Source organism: Suncus etruscus, chromosome 2 (assembly GCF_024139225.1).
Source record: "Suncus etruscus isolate mSunEtr1 chromosome 2, mSunEtr1.pri.cur, whole genome shotgun sequence".
Taxonomy (NCBI): Eukaryota; Metazoa; Chordata; class Mammalia; order Eulipotyphla; family Soricidae; genus Suncus; species Suncus etruscus.
The window spans coordinates 35,802,328-35,814,288 of record NC_064849.1 but is presented as its reverse complement, the minus strand read 5'-3'; the positions used below and the strand labels follow the sequence as shown (position 1 = coordinate 35,814,288).

The window sequence follows — 11,961 nt, the reverse complement described above, 5'->3', positions numbered from 1 at the left end:
CCATATGGGACACCGGGATTTGAACCAACCACCTTTGGTCCTGGATCAGCTGCTTGCAAGGCAAACACCGCTGTGCTATCTCTCCGGGCTCTCATGTTAGATTTTTAAAGGAACTCAAAGTCAACCACAATTGTACTTTAGAAACTCTGAATATAGAAAAATATAGAAAACAAATGTAGAGAAAATTCTTTCTGAAATCACTTCTAACTATTCTGCCCTATTATAATAAATCAAGCAGCAGCAAAGCAGCAGACTGGGCTGACAAAGCTAAAAAGCAAGGACTAATTATTTTTATCTAATTTTTCTTACATTAACAGAACTAATGTAAAAAGTACAATGACAAAGAATTTCACCATGATGCCATTGTGTTGATGTTTTTGTAGAGGAGTGGGGTTGTTTGGTTTTGTTATTGGTTGGTGTGGTTTAATTTGACCATAATGCATTGCTGGAGAAAACTGTAAGATAATCAATGATAAGGCAATGCCTTCTTGGACTACACCATTTGGACTTCAAACATTTGAGCTGTTATGCTGAAGACAAGACCTCTTTGGACCACAAAGGAAATCAGTAGGGAGCCTCTGGTACTTTCCAATAATTCCAGAAAATCACAGTACTCTCTTACATTGCATTTAGCAATATGTTGACTATTACTTGACATAGGACATAACTCACACTGCAGGGTACAGGCAGTCCATTCTGCATTCTTTCACGTTACTGGGAGCTAAGGCTCTGCAGACCTGAAACTGGGAGGCACTCGCAAACATTTCTGGAAATTAGAAAAATATTTCATAAATTTTTTAAAAATAAAGTTTTGAGGCTATCTATAAGGAACACACAAAGTAAACTCCCTAAAAATTCCTAAAGGTAGAGCAGTGAGGACTAATTATTTGCTGTGTTGGTACTAAGACTTACAAAAGAATGGCTTTATTAAAAAGGCAAAGAGAGCTATGACCTAAATGATGTAATATTCTCACCAAGGCACAGAGAAATAAACGTCAAAATCCCTGTATGTTGACTTGAGAATATACTCGTAAACAGCTTAAGGAGCTAATTTCCTACATTTGACTTTTTAAAAGAATAAAAGGTAGAAGTGTGTCCCTTTTTAACTCACAGTGTTATAAACATATTTTACCTTAGTGACTAACATTAAACTAGACAGTTAAAATATAAAACAACAACAACAACAAAGAGTCACTGGTGGGGCTGGAGAGATAGCATGGAGGTAGGGCATTTGTCTTGCATACAGAAGGACGGTGGTTTGAATCCCGGCATCCCATATGGTTCCCCAAGCATGCCAGAAGCGATTTTTGAGCGTAGAGCCAAGAGTAACCCCCGAGCGCTGCCGGGTATAACCCAAAAAGCAAAAACAAAACAATAAAAAGAGTCACTGGTGATTTAATAGGCAGAACTGAAAATGGAGCTACTAAACTTTGAATTGGCAGAGCAATGGTGCACACCTTACAAACTTTTATTTTAAACACCATACCATTTTTTTGTTTGGGGAGGAAAGAACCATGTATTAACTAGTTCCCAATACTCCTATGCTTATGATTCAAGCAACCATATTATTCAAACAAAAACAGATAGCATCTTCTCCCTTGAACCTTAGGATTATTTAAATGGCAGTTATAGGTTTGTGACTATAACTTATACCCAGCTATTTATTGGACTGTTGCCACTAAAAGGTGGCAAGAAGAAAGTAGAGGGTATACCCTTTATTAATTATTTTATTTGACTTGCTATAAATAATTAGTAAACACAATTAATGGCAAGGAATAACATTAATGTCTGTAACAATTGAAAAATGGAATGTACAAACAGGTAACACCTTACAAACACTACTGGCAACATGATCTATGACACAGGACACACAGTAGAGTTCAGCTCCTAATGAGAGTAAGAAACTCTTCTCGAGTCTTTGGATCTTCCCGGAACACACCCAGCATGGTGCTGGTCACAGTTTTGCTGTTCATTTTCTGTACCCCTCGCATTACCATGCACATGTGTCTACAAAACAAGAAAATAAAGGTTAGTTGAAAGCAAGCAGATAATTACTAGTTTAGCTTTAAAAATTATGTAGACTGAAATCTGATCAAAACAGAGTTTCCTATTGTCAAGGGGTCCAAATATCACTTGACAAGTTTACTTGAAAAACATCCTTTGTTTTTTTTTATTCTCAGAGCCTTCATCCACATGTGTGGTCAAATACCTTATAGATCCAACAGGAGAGGAAAACATGGGGTTTTCTTGCTGAGTAAAAACAATATGAAGGGTCTCCAAAAATACCTAACCTGGATAAAAAGCAATCCTAAATTCTCACTTGCTCCAGCTTTAGGCTAAAGAGTGTACAAACTCAGATTGCTTTATAGCCCAGGGACACTAAAGTTTGCTCCTTTCACCAAGCAGAGACCTACACAGTGACCAAGATGCCTCTTGGTCCCCTGGGGAAATTGGGCAACATGGATGACAACCTCCCACAGGCTATCTAAGAGTCTCATCATTTAAGTAAACTTTAACAAGGGTGTCCAGTTGCCCTTTGTACCTCTCTCAACTCTTTTTCAAATATGTAACAAATAGTGGGTTTTTTGGCTTTGTTTGTTTGCTTGTTTTTTTGGTTTTTGGGCCACACCTGGCAGTGCTCAGGGGTTACTCCTGGCTATCTGCTCAAAAATAGCTCCTGACAGGCACGGGGAACCATATGGGATGCTGGGATTCGAACCAACCCCCTTAGGTCCTGGATCGGCTGCTTGAAAGGCAAATGCCGCTGTGCTATCTCTATCTCAAATATCTCAAATAGTTTTAAAAACAACAAATTTCTGCATGAAGCAACAAACAGCCACAGAAGAAACCAAGAGAATACATAAAATGTTCCCATTGTATAATTCACTGCACATAAACAGTCTTTCTACATCTTCAGTAGCTCCACCAAGAACCCCCATTGAAACCAGCCTCCTGCGTCCATTCCTACATGGGCACCACATTAAAGGAATGAGACAAAAGGCTTCAGACTTAGAGATGCCAAATGTTGACTGTGTACCACTCTGCACTGTGAAGGAAAGACAGCTGTGCCAGAATCATTTTCACGCAGCCCTGTGACATCATTCAAACTGAGCCAGGACTTACGTGGCTTCAACCACAACACCGACTCCAGCAGGCCGCAAAGCTTCTGTGATTGCCAAGGCGATTTGTTTCGTCAGCCGCTCCTGAACTGCGGATGCGAGAAGGAACTCCATTTCAAAAACAAGCAAGAAACTGGAATTTTTTTTTTTTGTCTCCCAAAGATGGGCTTCTGTAAGATTTAATAACCAAGACACACTAGCTGCTTTTGTTGTTGTTTTGTTTGTTTGGGGTTTTTAGCCACTCTTGATAATACTCCGTATTTATTTACTCCTGACACTGCACTCAGGAATCATTGCTGATAGTGCTCAAGGGACCATACAAGATGCAGGGGATCGAACATGGGCATGAAAGCCAAATAAATGCCTTACTAGCTATACTATTGTTCCAGCCCCATGCCAGCACATTTTTTTTTTAACCAGTTACTCTGTCAGGTGACTGGGCCCCGGGGAGTCTCTGTTTAAGTCTCTCCCCTGCAAGCACCTGTTGAAAAGGAGTGTTCAAGAACCCACAGCACCCTCCAACACCACAGGGAGGGGCTAACAACTGGCACCTGGGTGTGCTGTAAGATTTACAAAGATATTGGTATAAGTATTTCCATAAGGTTGAATAGAACAGAACAACAGCTCAGAAAGGATTAACAAAGGGACTACCATCTAATTATTGTATTGAACTTCAAGCCATGTGAAAAATCAATGAATTGTTTAAATAATGCAGTGGTCATGCTGTGTAAGCAACTCATCTTAGAATAAATTAAAGAACGTTCACTCCAAGGCTGGGTTTGTAGCTCAGTTGTAGACTACTTGCTTTGATGTGTGAGGCCCTCAGTTTAAATCTAAACCATTTAAACCATTAAAAAAAATCAGGACAACAATGTTCATTGCTGCCTTTCTTCTATTTGAAAGCTAACAAAGCCCAATATGGCCATCTGAGCACAGATTGCTGAAATAAATCAAGGCCCAGTACAGCCGTTCAGGCAGATGCTAACCATCTAGCAGAATGAGGTAGTGACAAGTATATAGAAAATATTCTTGAACTTTGTTAAGAAAGCCTTGGGTGACCCCCCCATTTTTGTTAACGTACAATAAAATTGTATTGAATTTAAGTTGCTGGCATATACATAAAAATATAAAAGAAGATGCAAATACCAAAAAAAAAAAATCACTTTCTGAAAGCTTGACATATAGCCAATTAAAAGACTCTCATTTCTACTCTAATCCCATGTATTATTCCTGAAATAAGATTTTTAAAAATGCCTTTTCTTAAGGAAAAAAAGATGGTTTTCTGTAAACAGTTTAAATTTACCTTGTAATCTTCTACTGTAGATTTCTACAATCCTAAAAAAGAAAGAATTGTTTTAGTTAATCATGAATTAAAGTGAACTTGATAAGTCTTCCTAAAAGTAAAGGGAATGTATTAAAGCAATTATGGTGTTTGGTCAAGAATATTATGCTTAAAAAGAAGGTAAAAAAAAAAATGGGGCCGGAGAGACAGCAAGGAGGTAAGGCGTTTGCCTTTCATGCAGAAGGTCATCGGTTTGAATCCCGGCGTCCCATATGGTTCCCGTGCCTGCCAGGAGCAATTTCTGAGCATGAAGCCAGGAGTAACCCCTGAGCACTGCCGGGTGTGACCCAAAAACCACAAATGAGAAGACCGCTAACTCCCAAACACTGCACTGTCTCATGTCCCCAAAGAGAGTTGAACTTTAGTGCAAAGTTCACTGCAGAAAAACACAATCAGGGCTTTTCAAAGTCCCTAAGTCATCAAACTGAGGCCATCAAAATAAAAACATCAAGTGTTCTCATTAGTTATATTGCTTAATCAGAGCTTAATTCAAGTTAAAAATAAAAGATTTTCTTAGTTAATAGCAGACCATCTTCAACTACCATACCAACTAAGCCGTTAGAATAATCAGATTAGAAAAGAGGTGTCTTGAAAGAGCTTTAATTCCAGTTCAAAATAAAAGATTTTCTTAGCTAATAGCAGACCATCTTCAACTACCACACCAACTAAGCTGTTAGGATAATCAGATTAGAAAAGAATAGGTGTCTTCAATACTGCAGTACCAGATAGGTCTAGGAAAGCACTCAGAGTAATTAATCCTGCTCCCCAATTAAAAACCCCTGACCTCACTCAGCTTATAATACCATCTTGTCAAGGAATTCATTTTCTTTTCTCTAATTGTGCAATCTAAAGAGGAACACATATACATGTAATTTATGTTTTGGATTTTTGGAAGTACACAAAGCAGTGTTCAAATTGATTCCTGGTTTTGCACTCAGGAATCACTCCTGGTTGATTCAGAGGACCATATGAGATGTTAGGAAAGGAAATCAGGTTGTCCATATAGCAAGGTTTATCTGCTATACTATCACTCTGGCCCAAGTTTATGTACTTAAAACCACTTTGAAATATGTCCAGGAGCTGGAGTGGTAGGATAGTGGCAGGGTGCTTGCCTTGCACGTGTCTGATCCAGAGTAGATGCGAGTTTGATCCCTGGCATCCCATATGGTCCCCCAAGCCAGGAACAATTTCTGAGTGCAGAGCCAGGAGTAACCCCTGAATGCCGCCAGGTATGCCCTGCTCCCCCAAAATAAACTTTGTCCTGTGGTCACAAATACGGGTACATGGTCAGATTCCCCATGCCTCTTAGGCAAGTGGGGTCTTCCCAATACATATGGTCCAGTAGTCTGGGAATGTACTCCCAGATACATAATCTGTCACATGCAATAAAGTCAGTAACAGGAATACAATCCCATTTACTGAATATCCAGGCAGAATATCCACTGTGGCTTCTCTGTATTCCCTGTTGATTTCAATATCAAAATATATAATTATTTTTTTCATATGAACAAAACCCAGAAAAAAAGTGGCACCTTATCTCCTAAGCAGGTCACATGTATTCCTCTTCTGGTCAAAGTTCTCTGTATAGCACTCTGACGGCTTTCCAGGAAACTGTTCCTGTGTAAGTTGGAGGATACTATTGATTTAAAAACTAATAAAATGCTTTCCTTGGGGCCAGAGAGACACACAGATGTAGGGCATTTGCCGTGCATGCAGAAGGACAGTGGTTCAAATCCCAGCATCCCATATGATCCCCTGAGCCTGCCAGGAGTGATTTCTGAGTGTAAAGCCAGGAGTAACCCCTGAGCGCTGTGCTGTGACCCAAAAACCAAAAAAAAAAAAAAAAAAAAAAAAAAGTAAAGTATAACAGACAACAGTGGCTTAATTAGACACCCACATTTTGCTACATACTAGAATGGCAAAGCCACTCACATTCTTTTTTTTTTTTTATCATATCTTCAATGAAGTCATTAATACAATGGAAGAAGGTTTAGGAGATCTTGTTGTTAGTTGTCCATTACTTAATTTTTTATTAATGTTTTTATTAAACACCATGATTACAAACATGTTTGTAGTTGGGTTTCAGATATAAAAAAAGAACATCCCCCTTCAACAGAGCAACAACATCCCCACCACCACTCACATACCATTATCACTCACAGGCTTGTTCGTGGGAGCGAGCTCAGCTCATGTCAGAGGATGAACTTACTGAGTGCCTACTTTAGTAGGCAAACAAATTTTAAGCTTGTTATTCCTGATTTATTTGCTTTTCTTTTTCAAATAAGAAGTAGGGTACAGCTGCTCTTCCCAGGTATGGGGTTACAGAACACCCTATACCGGAGGCATTCTCCCTAGCTTGGGGGCTGCTGCGAGGCTTGGCAGGCCTCCAGCCGTTCCCCTAGTTCCCCCTGGACTCTAGGCCTGGCCTGAGTGCCACCTCACGTGGCCTGCTGTGGGTTCCGCGGGGACCATATTAGGGGTCTCCAGGCTTCCCCCCCTTCTACTCTAGGGAAGAGGAGCACAGGGAGGGGCCGGGCAGATAGCTGGCTTGTGGTGTGGCGTTTTGATCCTGGAGACCTGCTCTTCCCAGGTATGGAGTTAGGGGACATCCTATACAGGAGGCATTTTTCCTAGCTTGGGTGGTGCTGCGAGGCTTGGCAGGCCTCCAGCCATTCCCCTATTTCCCCCCCTACTCCAGGCCTTCCCTGGTTTCCAGCCCAGGTAAACTCTATCGTGGTCTTCAGGCTTTCCCCCTTTCTCTCCCGACACTAAGGGGGGGACACATGGGGTGGATGGCGGGCTGATGCAGCACTGGTGTATGTCGGGACATTACGTCGTGACAACCACTGGTATTTTTTTTCTCTCATTGGTCTCCATTTCAAAAAACGCTTGGGGGCTAGCGCCCCGGGGCGTACCATATTTATTTGAAATCAAAATGGGAGGATGGAGTCTCAGTTTGGGAAGAGACCAATTCAGGTGGGGGTACCATATAGTTTCAAAATAAAAATGAGAGGATGGACTCTCGGGCTGGGAAGAGGCCAATAAAAATGAGAGGATGGACTCTCGGGCTGGGAAGAGGCCAATATTCTTTACCTACTGGTTTACTCCCAGCGGCCTCTTGGCTTCTTCCTTTTCTCATTTTGTAACTCTGGTTGATACCATACTAGGTTTTTGATTAATTCCCATAAACGGTGACAATTGAGTCCACTGTCTTATGTTAGTTTTTTTTTTCCCCCACTTTTTTATCTTTTCTCCTCTTTGTGAATTGTTCAATAAGGTATTTTGGTGAAAGAGTCCCTCTCTATCTTTCCTTCCCTTTGTTAATTGTTAAATAAGGAAGTTTGTAGAAGTGTCCCTCCATTTAATGTTTATAAAAGAACCAAGTCAATTGGATTGTTGGACTTGTTCTAGCATCCCGTAGGCTCCAATCTCAATCACATAGGCCATGTGATACTGTTCTTCCTTTGCATATGCACATTAAAATGGGAAATTCTATACAAACACATTCTTATCTTATAGAGATGGGAACACACACATTTTCTTAAATGATGACAATTGTATCCACTGTCTTAAGTTAGATTGTTTATTTTCCCCACTTTTTATCTTTTTTTCTTTTTGTGAACTGTTCAATAAGGGATTTTGGTGAAAGAGTCCCTCAGTTTAATGCTTATGTTTGAACTAGGTCACAGGGATTGTTGGACTTGTTCTGGCGGCCCCCTTATGCACTGATAACACTAGTTCGCATTATTCCTTGTTTGCATGGGCACATTAAAATGGAAAATACTATACATACAAATAAGTTCTTATCTAATAGAGATGGGAACACACTAATCTTGTGGTGCAATGGAACCTTACACCTTGAACATTGATATGATGATCTGGCACAGGCCTCAAAGGTTTGGACATTTTCCAGTCACCCCTGAACCAGGGAAGCCATCTACGAAACATCCAAAGTTGTCTATGACATCACCTGGAAGCAATCCTCTATCAGGGAAGACCTTACTGCTGCTCTGACACCGATTTACTCAAAAGAGTCTTCCCTTAACACTGAGAAGATTTAAATGACAACAACGACCTGCATACTGGACAGGGCTTTCTTCATTGCCCTTCAATTGTGAGTTGAAATTAGATGCCGCCCTGCACCATCCTGGCTTCAACGTAGGATATACAGATTCCAGGATCTTCAGTACAGAAACATGATACCAACAACAGAGACTGTGAAAAATATAACTGTATGGGCACTACAATGACCGGGACTGGACAAACTAGTTTGCCTGGAGCCTAGAAATGGTCTTATGTCAGGAAACTTCAGGGTTAGAGTCTCCTTGTATTTAGGCCAAAGTTTTTCCTTTCCATGACCCCCATACTTTGGTGGGCCCATGCAAACGATAATTGCCACTCTAACATTGTTTTTACAGTGCTCCTTTGACTCTAAACCTTTAAGAAACCACTAGTAAAAAATATCTGGAACTGCATATATGCTTTTAGTTACATTAGCATTCTGGGGGATAAAGGAAGGAGATAAGGAATATATGCTTGGGAACAGGGATGAAGGGAGGACAACACTGGTGGTGGAAAGTCCCTCATTTATTGTCACTGTGTACTTTAAATATCACTGTAAGATTTGTGAAAAAAAAAATAAATTAAAAGTGCCTCTAAAAAAAAAAAAGAAGTAGGGTCCAGAAAGATAGGAAAGGGGTTAAGGTCTTGCACATAGCCAACCCTGGTTCAATCCCCAGCAACACATATGGTCCTGTAAATACCATTAGAAATGAACCTTAAGGACAGGCCCAGAAGTAAGCATGATCACTGCTAGGTGTAGTCTACAGTCTTCCTCCTCTAAGTAATAATTTTTAGGATTTATTGAGAACAAAATTTTAGTCTGACACTGAAATGGCTTTCAATATGGTTTGTCACTGACATTTTATATTGTGTTCTTTGGAATTTTGTCAGATTATTCTTGCGGGTCACTTGTTTGCAATTGTGGCTAGTCTATTTAATGTGAGTTTGTATAATATTCTGTACCTGAGACTCTGACCACTTTAATCATTTGTTTTAGCTGAATTCTGACTATGCAGCTTTTATTTTAGTTTTTCTGAACTCATGCTCCTTAAAAAAATTATTTTGTATTCGTTTGGTGTTGGTTTTGTTTTGGGGTTGGGGAGGACACACCCATCAGTGCTCTGAAGTTATTTCTGGCTCTGTGGTCAAGAATCACTCCTGGTCAGGCTCAGGAAACCATATGAGATGCCAGGAATTGAACCCGTCAGTCATGTGCAAAGCAAGCACCCCATCTGCTGTAATGTCACTCTGGTCCTGGCTCCATGAAATTTTATTTGCGGGAATCCTTTGACAGCAGAATAAAACACAGCAAAGACAAGTATTTGTTTCTGTGAAGGGCTAAAAAGTCACCACCTTGGTGATATTTTGTTCTGTTTTATTGTTTTGGTTTACACCTGATAGTGCTCAGAGCTGGCTCTATAGTCAGTGTTCACTCCTGGTGGTACTCAGAGGATCATATCTGGTGCTGAAAATAAAGCTTGGTTTGGCCACAGGCAAGGGAAGTACCCTATCTACTGTACATTTTAAACTCAATTTTTGACTTGGTAGTTTTGGAGGATTACACAGGCAATGTGAACACCCTAAACTTCCATGAATATATGCTTCTGGGTTTTTTATTTGGTTCTTCCCAGAATAGTTTTTGGGCAAGTCTCTTATGGTTTCAAGCAATGGAGAAACCAAAATTCTGACTTTGGCTCCTGTGCTAACTTTCATTGATTCTCTTTGATGTGCCTTCTAGTTCCCCAATGTATAAAATTTTCCAATTTTTAGTATATGTGCTGCCAAGGCAAGCACATAAGTTTTCATACATTCTATATCTTTGTATGCTATGCCAAAAGGGATATCGTTAGAATTTATCTATAGTTTTGAGATCAGTAGTTTTAAAAAATAAACTTTATTTCTTACTTTGGGCTCTTTGTTTTTTTTTTTTTGTTTTTTTTTTTTTTTTTTTTTGTTTTTTGGTTTTTGGGCCACACCCGGCAGTGCTCAGGGGTTACTCCTGGCTGTCTGCTCAGAAATAGTTCCTGGCTGGCACGGGGGACCATATGGGACACCGGGATTCGAACCAACCACCTTTGGTCCTGGATCCGCTGCTTGCAAGGCAAACGCCGCTGTGCTATCTCTCCGGGCCCACTTTGGGCTCTTTGTTTTGATTCTGTTCAGAAAGGATGTCTGGAAGTGCTCAGAAGACAATATGCAATGGTAGGCATAGAACTAGGATCAGCCACACACAAGGCAAATGCCTTATCACCTATATTATTTCACTGGTCCTGTAGTTTCCAATTTTTTTGTGTGTGGTTTTTGGGTCACACTAGGCAGTGCTCAGGGGAAACTCCTGGCTCCATGCTCAGAAATTGCTCCTGGCAGGCACGGGGGGCCATATGGGAAGCCAGATTCCAACTGATGACCTTCTGCATGAAAGGAAAATGCCTTACCTCCATGCTATCTCTCTGGCCCCTGTAGTTTCCAATTTTAATCAAAGCCCTCTCTCTATTCTTAGAGCAAACCTAGACTGAGTTACAGTGAAAATATACCAGCCTTTTCAGGGAAGAGGTTTTTTTTTTTTCAGGGAAGATTTTTTGATGCTCAGAATTCTTACAAATACACTCATAGTGAAATCAGTCTATACCTTTTAAAGAACACTTTATTATCCTTTATTTTCATGGATATATTGTCATCAAATTAATTGTATCATTTCTTGGGCTTTTCCATGCTCTTGGATCATTTATATAACATAAGAATTAGTGACTGCTTGGAATTCTGGCAGGATGTTTATAAGCATTACTGGGTCCAACTCCTTTCTTTTTACTTCACTCTCAATATGAAGTCTTTCTATTGGTTAAAGTATATCTAAGTTTTCTACTTCTTGGTGTATTCTCTTCTCTTTCCTGCCTTAAAAATTATTCATGAAAATTAAGATTTTTTAAAACATATTTAGAGAAAGATAGCCGATCACTCATAGATGTAAAATTTATCCTCTCAGCCATTTACACTTTCCAGTAATCTAGGAGAGAAGGTTTTCAGCTAGAGATTTCTTCTTATAAGTCCACTCCCAAGCAGCAGAATATGCCTTGCTCTTACCCTATTACTTATATGTTTATGCATTACCCATACCTAGAAAGTATTATTAAAATTTTGTTCAGCCCCCTACCTGCACCTCACTTCAACCCTGCCAAGCCTTCTGAATCCAGTCACTTCTGGGACATTTGCTGTGCACACTGTCTGCTTTATCTGGAGGAATTGGTGGTGAATTTCTGGTCCTAAATCTTTCTAGCAGCCCTGGCCCTGTGTCCTTTCACACACTGAGAGTTCAATAAATAGATAAACCATAGCTACCTCAAGGTCCTATACTTCCCAATTCAAGATTTAATTATGTTCACTCAATTAGGCAAAGGCAAGAAAACCTATACATGTTCAAAAGGTTTTTTTTTTTAGCAA

The 11,961-nt window shown here is 40.0% G+C and overlaps 1 protein-coding gene across 1 annotated transcript in view; it reads right to left on the bottom strand.

Annotated features, from left to right (window-relative positions):
* Positions 1-1,868: 1,868 nt before the first annotated feature.
* GCH1 (GTP cyclohydrolase 1) overlaps positions 1,869-11,961 on the bottom strand; it is a 57,473-nt gene continuing 47,380 nt past the window's right edge. The window contains exons 4-6 of the mRNA XM_049767500.1: positions 4,423-4,454; positions 3,124-3,208; positions 1,869-2,007 (exon numbers count right to left, since the gene is read on the bottom strand). Coding sequence (XP_049623457.1) covers positions 1,881-2,007; positions 3,124-3,208; positions 4,423-4,454 — 244 coding nt within the window. The 3' untranslated portion in view covers positions 1,869-1,880. The remainder of the gene's footprint in view (positions 2,008-3,123; positions 3,209-4,422; positions 4,455-11,961) is intronic.